Here is a 15,267-nt window from a genome sequence, read left to right on the forward strand (position 1 = left end):
GGAGAAGTTGTTCACCTTTTCTGAGTCTCACTTTCATGTATAGCATGGGGACAATACCATTGCTGACCTCAGAGGGTTGTTGTGAGGGTCAAAGAAAGGCTTCACTGAGCTTAAAATGTTGCATAAACATAGGCTAGTCCTGTTGACTAAGGTTGAAAGAAGAAAGGGAAAATAGCCAAGGGTATTTCCTACTTTTGTCCAAATACTTAGAAAAGAACAAAAACTTACAAGGCCAGTGATCATTTGGAGGACACTTGGTTTAAAGGGAAGGGGGAAGGGAATTTAAAGAAAGCTGATCCTCGCCTTAGAACTAGCCAGTTATGATTCAACTAGACAAATTACACTTCAGTGGTAAAGGGCATAGAGAACAATCCGCATGCAGAATTTTAGCATAGAACACCCAGACGACCCTGCTCAAAGTGGTTAGTGCCCTCCAGTTTGGATACCATGTTTTTGTAAACCTCAAAATGCTATGGAAATGTCAGGAATGATTACTCATCTAGTTTGGTATTGCTTATCTGAAGGGTATTTCTCTCACATCATTTAATGAGGATGTTGTGTCCTCTCTGATCTCTTGTATATGTTTCCTTAAAAGATCTCATCTACATGTATGTGGCATTGTGGGTGAGGAGAAAGAGAGACACCAATTTAGTGTCTCTGTGTGTGTGTGTGTGTGTGTGTGTGTGTGTGTGTGTGTGTGTGTGTGTGTGTGGAGCTCAGCTCCAGAGGCATCTCTAACAGAGATGCCAAGCTGTCAAACATTAAATCAAGGAGACGATCCCTCATGGCTTTGCTTCAGCTGGGGACTCCTTCTTTTGTTCCTCTGTGGTGTCTGCTGGTTGTTTTCATTCTCATCAGGAGAGCTGTCGGATACGGTCAAGCAGATTTGAAGCTTTTTTTTTTTTATTCCATTTCCATTTTGGGTGACAATTGTATTTATCTGTCTTATCTTGTATTTGGAAGTTACCAGTGATGGTGGGGGAGGAGGGGCTGATGCAATTGTATTGTATTGGCTCTTTTTTTTAGTTGGCTTTCATCTTGTCTATAAAATCCCATACATTTCTACAGTTTGAGAGAAAAAAAATAAGTAAAAGAAAGAAAATACATTCAATTTAGGAAGACCTCTAATCTCTGCTTCTACAGGACAGCTTTGTTAGATAAGATTAAAAATTTCATGAATGTGCCCTTTTATCCCAGGAGACCCTACATTTGTACCAGTTATTGTCAGCCATGGCAGAGCTTGATAACAGCTGGCTAGAGATTTGACCACACAGTAGCAACACAACAGAAATTGGGCAGGCTGGCTCATAAATCTGTAACAATCCGTTTCCTCAGTAGAGTACTGAATCTGTTCTTGTATGGGTCAAGGGAGGGAGGCATTGTCCACTTGCCAACTTCCCTCCCTAATCCCACCCCCACTCTCCAAGCCCCGGAAAACAAACAAACAAACACTGAGAAACTGCTAGAAAATGCCATATACAACCAGAGAAACTAATTATTGGATTGTTTGTATGTTTTCCTGATTTTACGCAGTGCAAACTGTTAAGGGTGCTGTGTTTGGCATATTAATTGGGATTGTTAAAATATACAAACTGTTTACACTACGGAATCATGTTTTCCTTTTCAGGGAACTGGATATATGAATTCTCTCCCCCGTACTCCCATCCCCTTAAGAGAGCTCTGAATTTTCTTTTCTTTCTTTTTTCTTTTGTTTTAATGAAGTTTAAGACCAATAAAATGTCACCCATTAGTGTTTGGGAAGGACGATGATCCAGTTTTATAGAGCTAAAAGAAGCTCTTCTAAAAGCTTTTGTGTTTTGCGAAAGGTCAGAAACAAGCCAGTATTCTATAACTTTGGCCTTTTATGAGGGATTGGCTATAGGCACTGTGTAACATCATAGCACTTTGGACTACCAAGCTCTGACTTTGGGGATCCTCTTTAGAGTAAAGACCAGGAAGCCAGAATACTTATGAATTCTTTAAAAATAAGACCTCTTTTGTAAAATGGAATGGGGTAAGGGAGTAGGGATGAAGATGGTCTACATGTGTAAAAAGAAAATAAAGAATAACACTGACCCATTATGATCATTGATATGAAGAAAATTGTTAAAATAAACTCTTTGCCTCTGTCTTTTAAATGTTTCTGGCAGCTCCGTCTTCTATTGCTTTGATCCAGGCTAAAGAAATAACGAGATATAGCGTTGCATTGGCTTGGCTGGAACCTGATCGACCAAATGGAGTCATCTTAGAGTATGAAGTCAAATATTATGAGAAGGTATGATTTAAAAAGAGGAAGTCAGATTTTCTTTTGAATTCATAGTAAGACTAGCCCCGGATACTTGCATATTTCCAAGGCTGAATATATTTGGATTCTTAATAATCATGGTCAGTTATGAACTTCATATGCTCAAATAATGACTCTGAATAATAGGAATGATATAATACCTCCCGGAATGACTGTACATTTTGTTCTTAAGATAGAGTGAGGGGTATTTACCATGTAAATAAGTGTCACTTAAGAAGCTCAAGACACTAGCCAAGACAGTAATGTAAGAGTGAGATATATAAGACAGTAGTAATAATAACATCCGTTTAAGTGCATAGCTTCTGTTCAGAATGATGGTATGAGTTTGATGGCTTTTAATAGAAAATAGGGGAGGGAAAATTACATTCTTCAGCCTCTCTAAGTTATAGAAAGACATTTTTTTTTTTTTTACAAATAACTTGTCTCTCTTCAAGAAAAGAACTATGAAAAGAGCTATTTGCATGCAAGGTTGTCTAGAAAATGAATAATTACCTTCTCTTTCTCTTTTTTTTTTTAAAAAAAAAAGATAATCGCTTATTTGCAGCCTATTAAAAGCAGAAAAGGACAGAAGATTTTTATTCAAACTAGATTACAACATTTTTTTGACATTTCCTAGTCAGAAAATACAAAGAAGACTTTGACAGGGTCCTTCATGTACTTATTTCTGTCGTGTATTGTTGGGGGTGGTGGGGGAGCCTACCCGTTTTCATTAAGTGTTATTGTCAAAAGAGATTATAATCAAAGATCTGGATGTTTACCTGGAGTTTCCAACGTTCTGTGTCAAAAGTGATCACTGATACCTAACTATCCTGTGTCTTTTCTGTTTGGTTGAGAGCCAAGAAGAAAAAAAAATAGCATTCAGAAAAATGAAGTGCATTTGGAACTTAAAAAAAATGCAATCTACATATATTGTCAATCTCCAAGCGAATTTGCTTTTGTTTTTAATCAGCTTCTTCTTTTCATCAACTATGTCTTCTCTTGTAGGATCAGAATGAACGCAGTTACAGGATTGTGAGGACAGCCTCCAGGAACACTGACATCAAAGGTCTGAACCCCTTGACTTCCTATGTATTCCATGTGAGGGCCCGAACAGCAGCAGGTTATGGAGACTTCAGTGAACCCTTTGAGGTCACAACTAACACAGGTAAGAGGAGCCAAGGCCTGACCAGGAGCAGAATCCTTCTGAGACTTTCCTTGGAGCGATAAAAATATTACTGACAATAACAAGAATCATAGCTGACGTTTGTGAGATGCATTCATGTCTGCAAAGTGCTTTTCTCTACCTATGGAGTACAGATTAAGGCCTAGTAATGACAACATTTTATACCTTGATAAACTCATATTTATAAACACTTTAAGGTCAGTAAAGGGCCTTACAAGTATTATTTCATTTAATCATTAAACTGAACATCAATCAAGTCACTCTCCAGAGACTCATCCATGGATTTGTTTTATTGAATATTGTTTTAGATAAGTGGCTGTGACTTGAAAATCTTGTTATTCGCAAATTCTCTGTTAAAGGTATTTGTTTCCAGGTTTATCTTCTACTATTCCCTTCTGCTATACCATGCCTCACTTGGCCATCTAGATTGCTCACTGTCTTCTGTACTTCATTGTCTCCTAGAAATTCCTCACTCTGTTCCCAGCATTCATAGAATGTTCTCCTAAAGCTGCCCTGCCTCTCCCCCACCTCCACCCAGTCCACTTTCAATTCTTATCTATCCTTTAAAGCACAACACAAATGCCACCTCTTCCAAGAAGCCTTCTTTGATCAGACAATAATTACCTAACCCAATCTTGGTCCTCACAAAACACTTCTTGTACCTTTTTATGCATTTATGATGCATTATGTTGTATTACAGGTATTTATGTATTTGTCATCTCTTCATACTACACTGTAGCTTCCATTATGGTGGCACCATGGATTGACCAGGGATTTTCTTGATAGCTAGCAAGGATTGGTAAGATGGAATGAGAGTTCTTAAGGATAGGCATCCATGAAAGTGTTTATTGGTATATAAGTCAGTAGACCGGGAGAGAGGGAAGGTAAGAGAGTGGTACAATGGTTGGGGGTGGATCTACTGGGAAAGCTGGGAGAGGATAGGATCAAGGGCACCTTTAGAGAGGTTTACCTTGTTTTTGTTGATTGGTGTCATTTACCCAGAGCTTATAAAATAAAGTACTGCAAGAGAAATGCCCAGCAAAATCTAGACTATGAAGTCAGAGGAAGAGGAGGTCTACTGATTAGGGCAGGTTCCTTTTATGGGAGGTAGTAGTCAGATTTCTTATGGGCAGGGAGTATTTTGTCTTTTGAACCTGAGAGCCTGACTTTTTCCTTGTAGGCACTTAATGGGTATTTATTGAGTCCATTGGGATATTGGCAAGAATGGAAGTCAACATTGAGCATTTGGTCACATGATCAAAGAGCTAAAGCTAGATGGCAGAGGCCATCTAGTCCAATCCTCTTGCTTCCCTGAGGAGGGAATTGGGGACAAAGGAAGTTAAGGCTCAAGTTCACACAGGTAGTAAATGGCAGAGCCTAGATTTGAACCCAGATTCTCTCTCTCTAGAACCAGCCATCTTTTCACTGGTTGCATGCAGCCTCTTGCTTTCAGCAAAAAAGGTGGGCAGCAATGCATTAGATGATGATACAACCTTTTTGATTCCAGATGCATAGGTGGAAGGACTCATTTAATCCAGTTGAAGAAAATTGTCATGTGAGGAAATTAAGGTCCGGAGGTGAAGTGACTTCCTCAAAGTCCCGCTGGCAGGTCTATTCCAGATTCCTCCTTCACCACTGGGCCTCCAATTATGTCTTTCTCCTGAGGCATGAGTTGGAGCAGGCTACAATTCGAAGCAAGATAGAGTTCTTCTCTAAGCTTTCTGAATAGGTTTCTATCTCATTAAGGAAGTGTTGAGGGAATGTTTAATGAAGGACTGAGAGAGGCTAGGACAGCTTCCCAGTCCCTGGGCTAGGAGAGGATTCTAAACAGAAAGCTGTGGTGGGGAGAAAGGCCCTCTTGTCCCAGTAGGGGCCCCCCTCGCCCTTACTGAAGTTGAACACATCAGGTCTTAGGGAAAACTGTCTTATTTTCTTTTTCCAGTGCCTTCCCGAATCATTGGAGATGGGACAAACTCCACGGTCCTCTTGGTGTCTGTTTCGGGCAGTGTTGTGCTTGTGGTCATTCTGATAGCAGCCTTTGTCATCAGCCGGAGGTAAGGATTTAAGCTCCCAGCCTGGGGCCCCTCCTCCTACTTTCTAAGAGAACCTTTGTCTCCTTTGCACAAAGCTACATTCTTGGATTAGCATCATAAAGGTACATTTGCATTACAAACTCCCTCCCTTGTCCCTTTGATCTTCAGTTGTTGGGGCCTCTGCCCTCCTAAGGCTGTGGTCAGACTCCTAGCAGCTCTTCAAGGAAAAATAATAACAGTAACAGTAACAAATGGTTACCTTGCTTACAGCTGAAGGTTGATGCTATAGTTGATAATGAATTTAATGGTTGATGCATATCACCTGCAATGATTCTATGTGACAAAAGAAGGAAATTAAAAGCCAATCAATAATTAATCGAGAAACATTTATTAATAGCCTACTCTGTGCCAGGTACTATGCTAACCTGAGAGAGAGAGAGAGAGAGAGGAAGAAAGGGAGAAAGGAAGGAAGGAAGAAATGAAGAGATGAATAAATGAATGCATGAATAAATGAACAAACAAATAAATAATGACAGCTTTTGTTCATATACAGGTCTTTAAAATTTGCAAAATCTATTGTTATCTCATTTGAGACTCAGGACAACTCTCACAGGTACAGGTGATACAAGTGATATTAACCCCATTTTACAGGTGTTGAATCTGAAGCTCAGAGAAGATAAAGTGACTTGCCTATAGTTACACAGAATTTTAAGAAATATCATTTTAGAGAGTTCGGCTTAGTGAATATTATCTTGTTCCATTGCCTAGAGCAGTGGTATTTATTGAATATGTTACTGAACGAGTGAATGAGGGTATTAGGACAGTCTGCCAGGAGCTGGGTCAGAATTCCATGCTGCCTGCATCTAGGCACATTCTGTTTTTAATGAATTCTGTAACATTAGCTTAATTCAGCCATGTGATAATAATAATAGCAATGACTATTACCGAAATGTCTATAAGGCTTTAATATTTACAAAGTACTTTACATGCATTGATTTACTAGCTGGAAGAGTAGCTAGGTGGCCGAGTGGTTAGAGTACCAGGTCACAAAGAGTTGGACTTGAAAACAATTGAACAAATTGGCTGTAACTTGGGTTATTTAAGAAAGTTTTCCTTCCTCTCTGCAAATCTCTGCATTAAGGGTAATTCTCTTTGGTGAGGAGTACATAATAAGATGTGCCTGAAAAGCAGCCTGCCGTAGTGGTGGTGGACCAAGCATTAGGTTTAGAGTCAAAGGACCCGCATTCAAGTCCTGGATGTGCTATATACTAGTTCGTGACTTTGGACTAGTCATTTGGCCACACTTCACCAAGTTTCTGCATCTGTAAAATGGGGATAAGCCCACCTACTTGATTAATAATTGCTTATTAATTGATTGATTATCATGATCAAAGTACCATATAAATATGAAAGATAACAATTCCATGTAAATCTTGATTCTGCTTTGCTACCTGTGTAGCTTTGCCCAAGTTTTCCTGTCTGAATCGCAGTTTTTTCATCTGTAAAATGAGGGATGGATTTATGCTATGTACCCTTGAAGGTTCCCCCTGTCCTCTCTAGAGTTCTGTTAAACTAAGATTAAAATCCCTACCAAAAAAGGAATGCTATTTCAGTACAGACATTGATCAGTCCCTTAAAACATTTCCCTTAGAAGAGACATTCTGAACATGCCTCGTAAATGTTAGTTTACTGAGGCAGGGAATTTGGAAGCCTAGTTTATTTCTCATGGCATTTCTGTCTGAGAAGACTCAAGGTGACCCTGGCAGCTCAGATTTCAAATGAAAACAAAGCATTATGATGTCTTGGTGCTGAGTAAGAAAATAATCTCATGAAAAGTAAGTCTAACCTCTTACCTTTTACAAAGGTTGAGTGACTGTCCCATTTCAAAAGCAAATAGCCACTGGTATTACCTAGTCCCTGTCTTAAGGTAATTCCAACTTTGCTCTTGATTTCTTCTTCTTCTTCTTCTTCTTCTTCTTCTTCTTCTTCTTCTTCTTCTTCTTCTTCTTCTTCTTCTTCTTCTTCTTCTTCTTCTTCTTCTTCTTCTTCTTCTTCCTCATCTTCATCTTCTTCTTCTCCTCCATCTTCTTCTTCTTCTTCACTTTTAAGTGGTCTTAAAGAGAGTAGCGAAATCTGTGTAATTATAAATAATTCGTCCTTTGTTGTAATAATTTCTCTCTGAGGCTTGGCTTTTAGCTCAGGAGCTGGCCCAAAGAAAGGAAATCTGAACATATGAAAATGTAATGTAGAGAGACAGGTTTATTAAAAGCCATGGCTACAGAAAATAGCATCGTCAAGCTCGATGACTTAATTTCCTTTCCAGTTTTATCGATTACTTTATTATTTAAGGCAGGATTGATAGCTGGATGCATCGGATTTCTAATTATGAGTCGCCACCTTGGAGGATTGAGCCTGCTGAGTTCCCAGAGATGATTCCTGTCCCATCTCCCTCGTAAAAGAAAAAAAAAATGTCACTTCCCAAGGCTGATAAACACTGCTTGGTGATTGGCCCTCAATGGATCACTTTTTAGAAAATGAAATGTCAACCCCTTGCCCTCATATTGATTCTTCTTTAGTATTGGCCATAAAGCTGTCAAAGGAAAGGCTGCCTGGAGCCAGGTAGTTGACAGGCTCACTGCGGCTACTGCACACTCAGCCGATTCTTCTCCCCACCCTGGCTGTCTATTTCTTTATCTCAGGCTGGTAATGCTTAAATTGGACAAGAGCAGGTAAAGAGGAGACAGGTACCAGGGACAAAAGTCTAGCCTAGGCTTTTAGGGAGAGTAAAAATGAAAGGTGGGAAAGAGATGAGGAGACCTTTTGGGATCCTGCCTTTGGATGATGAGCCAGAGTTTGGCAGAGGCTCCTGGAAAGCAACAGATGAAACAAAGCCAGGGAAATTAGAATGGCCACCTCTGCTGATCGTCCCAACTCCTCTAAGTGCTCTGCTTCTTAGAAGCAGATTTTTAGAGCCGGAAGCCGCTCTGGAGTCCAGCCCTCTCACTTTATGAGTGAGGACACCGAGGCTGAAGAGGGAAAGTGCCCAAGGTTACAAACCAGTAAATGGCACAGTCAGAAGTTGAATCCGGGCCTTCTAACGCCAAATCCAGTGCTTGATCTACCCCAGCAGGCTGCCTTTCAGGTATATCTCCTTATATAAGAAAAGATCTAATCTAACCCACACCTGAATGAGAATCCTCTTTACTACAGAATCACCACCATCATCATCATTGTCAACAGCAGCAGCATCTCACAGCCCACCCATCACCCTTTCAAAGCTTACAATTTACTTTACAATGTACTTTATCTTGTTTGAGCCTCAATAAAACTCCATGAAACCAGCTAGATGGTGCAGTGCATGAAGCGCCAAACCTGAAGTCATGAAGACTCATCTTCCTGAGTTCAAATCCACCTCAGACACTTACTATCTCTGTGACCCTGGGCAAGTCACTTAACCCTGTTTGCCTCAGTTTACTCATCTGTAAAATGAACTAGAGAAGAAAATGTCAAACCACTTCAGTATCTTTGCCAAGAAGACCCTAAATGGGGTCATGAAGAGTCATACACAACTGAAATGACTCAATAACAACAAAATATGCTCACATAGTTAAGAAGTGTCATAAGACAGGATTTGGAACCTCGTCTTCCTGGCTTTAAGTATACAGTCCATCAATCTACCACTTGACAGATGGACAGCATGGCCTTTGTTTCAAAGAACTCTCACATAAGGGGGAAACCAACACTGCCCTAGGTAGTGTAGCATATTCCATTTTTTGACCTCTCTGATGGTCATTTTTTTTTCCTTACAGCTAGCCTAAATCCACATCTTTGCAACCACCACCCTTTACTCCTAGCTGTGTCTCATGGGGCCAAGCAGAACACTTCTGATTGCTTTATCATATACAGAGACAGACTTTTTTCTCTCTGACAGCTATTGTGTTCTCTCTTCTCTGGCTAAAAATCCCCAATTCCTTCATCTGGTACTTAGTTTTCATGATCTCTAGGCCCATGGTACAGTAGAAACCCAAACTAGGGCTTAATGAATGCTTGCAGATTGATTGGTGGACTGGCACTACTTACTGTATTGTATTTGGACTCAGAGGATGTAGGTTCAAATCTCAGTTCTGCTACTTACTGGACCACATCCCTTAATCTCTCTCAGCCTCAGTTTCTTCATCTCTAAAATGGAAGCAACTGTAATACTAGAAGCATTCTAGGGTTCGTTTTAGTTCTAAATCTTTGATCGTCTATGATCATAGATTTAGCTTTCCTTTGGATGCTCCTTCTTAAGTTAACATCTTAGCACATTTCTAGGCTCATAGTAAGCACTCGATAAATGTTTAAAAATTCATTTCTCAAAGTTAATGGCAGGAACAGGTGCCACGCCAGGTTTCCCAACTCCTAGTTGAATCTTAAATAGAATTTAAATCTAACAGTATAAGGTTTCAACAGTTGTGATAGCAGGCAAAGTTTTGGGGTGTTTTGAGGCCACTCTCTCCAAGTCTCCAAATCTGGGCCTACTTTCCATATGAATTGATGTACCAGTAAAATGTACAGCCAAGTCAGACTTCAAAAATCTGCCTCCTGCTTTTGTTGAAGGTTAAGTTCCTCCATTGAGGATAAAATGGCTCATGGGATGCTGGCCTGTTTCCATTCAGCCAGCTTCTTCCCCGGGTGCTCTGTTTGGCTCTTCTGGAAGATTATGTTCACAGAAGAATGAATGGTAACTTAAATTGGCACTGATGAAGTTGTGTAAACTCATACAATGAAAGAGGGCATATGGTGCCGCCTGAACATTTCCACCCGGCTCCTTACCATTATATTCTTGCAGTCCAACCATCTCAAAATGTAAGAAACATTTGGCACAAGGGCAACAGAGGCTACCGAAAGGCGGAGACGAAAAGGATGGCTTTTATGAATCCTCATCGACAATACAGAGGGAGCTTGAGAGTGTCCCCTAGGAGCCATTCTGGTTATTAGATTGCTTTACTTTTTAATCTCTACTCGAATTGAATAAATTACCTACCTTTTACTAATTAGTTTTGGAACAGTGGACTACATCAATCAAACCCTTCTCCTGGAGCATTGAAGTTAGTATCTTAATGAGATAAGGCCTAACTCTGGATTTGTCTATTTGTTTTCTTTTTGTCTGGTTTGGGGAATAGTCAAGATGCCAACCAGAAGACACTGGTTGAGAAGGCTGTGCTTAGGAACCCATGCTGTTTTCTGAACAAAGCTGGTTAAATACTCTTTTTTTTTTTTTCAAATATCCCTTAGCCTATGAGAAGGCCTTTATCATTTTTTTTTCTCTCAGGCTCACCTGTAGCTTTCTCTCTTCTTGGACTCCTGCGGTTTCTGAAAACTTCTGTGTTCCCTCTTTATTCTCTCTCCCCCCTTTTAATCAGCACCATCCAAATCCCTATAATTACCAAATTCAAAATTCCCACAAAGGCTTCCTTCTGTCATTCAGGTGAAGCAACCTCTAATGTCAGGTCTTCTTAGGCCTGGGTGTTTCCCAATGGCCCACTGACTGAATAATGAGCTTCCTAGGGGCTTTCTTTCCTGGACAATAACTGACCATGGTGTTTCTCTACCCTGAACCAAAGAGAAGAGGTCAACAGGTGACAAAACTAGAATTGGAAGCAGGGCATTTTTGTTTTTAAAGGTATTATTAAAAGTTAATAAGCTACAATTAGTGTTTGAACAATAATCCTTGTGTTTCTTATTTCTTCTTTTTACTTAACATGACCTTATCCTGTTTTTCTCCCCTCCAAAGTCAGACCTAAAGATGTTTTTAATAACAAAAGTTTACCACTAACTGCAACTCACTTACATTAATTTCCCTGTCCATTTTTAAATATCCATCCCACTCATTTTATGAGGGGGTCAGGTGTGGAACTTCAAATTAAATAGTATCGTAATTTATTATTTTTTATGTTGTATTTATCATTATATTGCAATTATTGTATTGTAATTTCGTTTCTCTTCTTGCCTTTTCTACTTTGGGGAACATGTTTGATTCAGGGATGGCACTGTTACCACCCCTTAACTACTACTGCAGTTAAGGGACTGACATTACTTACTAGACTTTGATTTCTGGAACTAGAGAAGTGTGATACTCGACTAAGCTAATTTACAGAAAATCAAAATTAGGTACAAAAGCAATCCCTCCTGAACTTTTTTTTTGTCTTTTTTGATGAAAAGCAGCTTGAATCAGTGTTTTAGATCTAGAATGGGTTTAAAGATATCCTTGTAGTTTCAGGTAACAGTTTTTGGCATTCCTGTAACATGAAAATCACATAGGCACTCACGGCCATATGCAGCTCTCTATACATATATCTGCTGCCATCCATAGTGGTTTGATTTGTACCTGCTCTAAGTTCTGTGTTTCAGAGTACACCAGGCTATTTAATTTCATTGATGAATCAATGGATTTTAAGAACCTGTGAATACAATTGCAGTGGCATATGCTTAGAAAGTATACCAATGTGATATTTGTAGAACATTAGTGTCAGAAGTAACCTTAGAGATTATCTGGCTTAAATATATCTCTTTTCAAATAAAGCCCAGAGAGTTGAAGTCACTTATTTAAAGTCACACAATAAGTTAGGAAGCTGAGGACAATCAAAGACCAACTGGACTTGACATCAGGAGACTTAGATTCTGGTTCCAGCTTTATTATTATTTAACTGATGGACCCTGGGTAATTTATTTCACCCTTCTAGTCATCAATTTCATCATTGAAAAAAATGAAGGGATTTGTTTTCCGTAAAGACTGATTTAGTGTAGGTCTGGACATTCAAAGAGTTACTTTTTAAAAAAAAATATATAGTAACACAGATATGTACATTGACGCACTGGAGAACAGGACTTTGTGAGTTTATGACCCAAACTCAATAAAATATGTAGGCTTATGGATTGAAAATTAGAGGGAATTTTATTTAAATTGTCCTAGAGTCCTAGGTTTAGTCATCAATAATTTTTTTAGTAATAAATGATAATGTGGCCTACAGAATCCTTTCCCTCATAACCATGATGACTCCCCCCTTTCAGTACCTCTCTCAGCTAATTTATTGTTTGGGTACTTTGTAGAATTCTCTAATGAGCACTCACCAATGTGTTTTTGCTTTTTACCAGTCAGCCAAATTGCAAACAGTTCATAACGAAGCTATTTTATTTTAACTAAATAATGAAGTAAATAAAGTAATTTATATATGTACATATATATATATATATATATGTATATATATATACATATATGTAATAAACCTTGAGCTTAATCTCTCCCAAATACCTATTGATTCAGTGAGCAGTGAATATTGATAGGAGTATATCCTCCACATGGAGAACATATGTGGCCAACATACCTACATGAACGGGTGGATACATAGGGAGCACATGTGACCATTACACAAGCATGGAGGAACACTCCATGCCTACAACACAGTTAAGCTATAGATGTTTTCTACTGATATACTTTAGCTGATATACTCTCCTCAGAGCCATGTGCAATTCAATCTTTCCTCTGCTGGAAATGCTGTGATTAATAAGCCTTTCCCTTGAAAAGATGCCTACCTTAGTTATCTTTCCCTTGGCCAGACTGAAGCAGAAGTACCAAGACCTAAGTAGAAATCAGATCTGTCTTTTACATTTTTCTTAGAACCATTCTATTAACTATTTTTCTTTTTTCTGATTTTTTTTTGTTAAAATAAATTCTTTTTAAACTGAACGTACCTCTGCTATATCCCCAAGAAAACAAATTCACCTATCACCTAACTTGTGGCCAGAAAACCATTTTACATTTTAGAATTTATCACATCCTTTGGATGACGGTAAATATCCGCAAAGCTTTACTTTCTCAAATAGAAATAAACATGTTTACCTGACACTGTGGTAAAGAACAGTTAACTTCATCTCAGTAGTCTTTTTATTATTTGCAAAATAGCAGTAGCTTTTCTGGGAAAAGAATTCTGAGAAGCTATTCATCTCTATTGTCCAACCTGGTTTCCATCCTTGATCTATAGTAACATCACTCATAATACATGAATGAAATAATAAAAAAATTAAATATTTACTATGTTCTGGTTATGGTGCCCAGTGCTGAGGTTACAGATAAAAAAAGACAATCTTTGCCCTTGATTGCTTACATTTGATATGGGAAGACAACTCATATAAGGGAGTGTCCAGGGAGCAGTGTTTTGGGTTTGGAAATTACAGAGATGGTGAATAGAGCTATGGGGGAATTGGTTGACATGTCCTTTCCAGAAATAGCAAGGTTGATTTGATTACTGTTCTACAAAGTAAAGGGAAAGATACTCAGTGGCACGGCATGGCTATTGTCACAGAGAAATGGAATGCTGGGTCCTAACTATAAAATGATAAAACAAGAGTTCCCTGTTTTAGGTGTTAATGATATTATCACCTGACTCCAATATTAAGCTCCATTAGGTAAGAACTTGCTTGGTTTATTCACACTATTAGCCCGTTTTTAGGCAAGGCATTGATTTCAAATTCTAATAGATTCCAATTTTTTAAAATTTTATTTTGTTTGGTTTGTTTTCCCTAACAGACGGAGTAAATACAGTAAGGCAAAGCAGGAAGCAGATGAAGAGAAACATTTGAATCAAGGTAAAAACAAAAGAAAAAGAAAAACTCTTCGAGGTTGAGTTTTTTTGATCTCTCCTGGGAAGCTCATATCATATCCCTTATGTCTAGGAAATGTAAATGGTCTTCATCTGGAGAGACCTACCACTCAAAGTAATTCACTTCAAGTAAATCAAATCATAAGAGCTGCATGAGATTTCTATTTTTTTTAAGGGCTAAAGCGTTTGGAGAGCAGGAAATTCCTTAAACCGCTCCTGATTTTTTTTTACCTCTTTTTGCTTTCCAGCCTGAAAGGGTATTATATTTGTTGACTCCTCTTTTCAGCTGGGTGGCATGACATTACTACTCCATTCGTATAGGTGCTGTTGTGAGTGAAGCAGATCACAACTCTTTTAAGCTTTAGTTGGGGGGTTATCTCTGAACAACAGCAACAGCAAAAATCATCACCTAATGGTGAACTTTCTGGAGAACAGCTTCTCCAAACTTCACAAAGCTGCTACTCAGACACATAGTCTGTCTGAGCCCATGCATGATAGCGTGCAGTCTTAATAGGACTTTCTAGAGCTTAGGGTCCACTGGTGCAGCCTTCAAGAATTTAAGTCACCTCTCTGTCACGATGAGATAATTGATATGCAATTTAAAGAGGAAGACATTTTGCCATCAATTCATTTTTGTGGAGTATCAGTTATAAAAAATATCAATAGAATATAGCACAAAGGTCTTCAATAAAGTCCTTATCCCATCCCTCACCATGGCATGGATAGGATTCTGGGTTCTCATGGGTTATTTCAGTGGAGCATTTGAATAGGTCTTATCAACCTGGAAAGGCTTTGAGTATGGTATGAAGCACAATATATTTCTATTTTCAGAGGACCAATCTAGCTCATTTCAGAGAGGCTAACTACTCAGTTGACTACAGGGTGATGACCTTCTTCTTCTTCTTCTTCTTCTTCTTCTTCTTCTTCTTCTTCTTCTTCTTCTTCTTCTTCTCCTTCTCCTTCTCCTTCTCCTTCTCCTTCTCCTTCTCCTTCTCCTTCTCCTTCTCCTTCTCCTTCTCCTTCTCCTCTTCCTCCTTCTTGTCCTCTTCCTCCTACTCTTTCTCTTCCTCCTCCTCCTTCTTCTCCTCCTCCTCCTTCTTCTCCTTCTCTTCCTTCTCCTCCTTC

General features: G+C 38.9%; 1 protein-coding gene across 1 annotated transcript in view; it reads left to right on the top strand.

Moving 5' to 3' along the window:
• Positions 1–15,267, top strand: part of EPHA4 (EPH receptor A4) — a 169,212-nt gene that overhangs the window by 124,668 nt on the left and 29,277 nt on the right. The window contains exons 6-9 of the mRNA XM_036754831.1: positions 2,151–2,275; positions 3,290–3,449; positions 5,410–5,521; positions 14,070–14,128. Coding sequence (XP_036610726.1) covers positions 2,151–2,275; positions 3,290–3,449; positions 5,410–5,521; positions 14,070–14,128 — 456 coding nt within the window. The remainder of the gene's footprint in view (positions 1–2,150; positions 2,276–3,289; positions 3,450–5,409; positions 5,522–14,069; positions 14,129–15,267) is intronic.

The sequence above is a fragment of the Trichosurus vulpecula genome, chromosome 4 (genome assembly GCF_011100635.1).
Source record: "Trichosurus vulpecula isolate mTriVul1 chromosome 4, mTriVul1.pri, whole genome shotgun sequence".
Lineage (NCBI taxonomy): Eukaryota > Metazoa > Chordata > Mammalia > Diprotodontia > Phalangeridae > Trichosurus > Trichosurus vulpecula.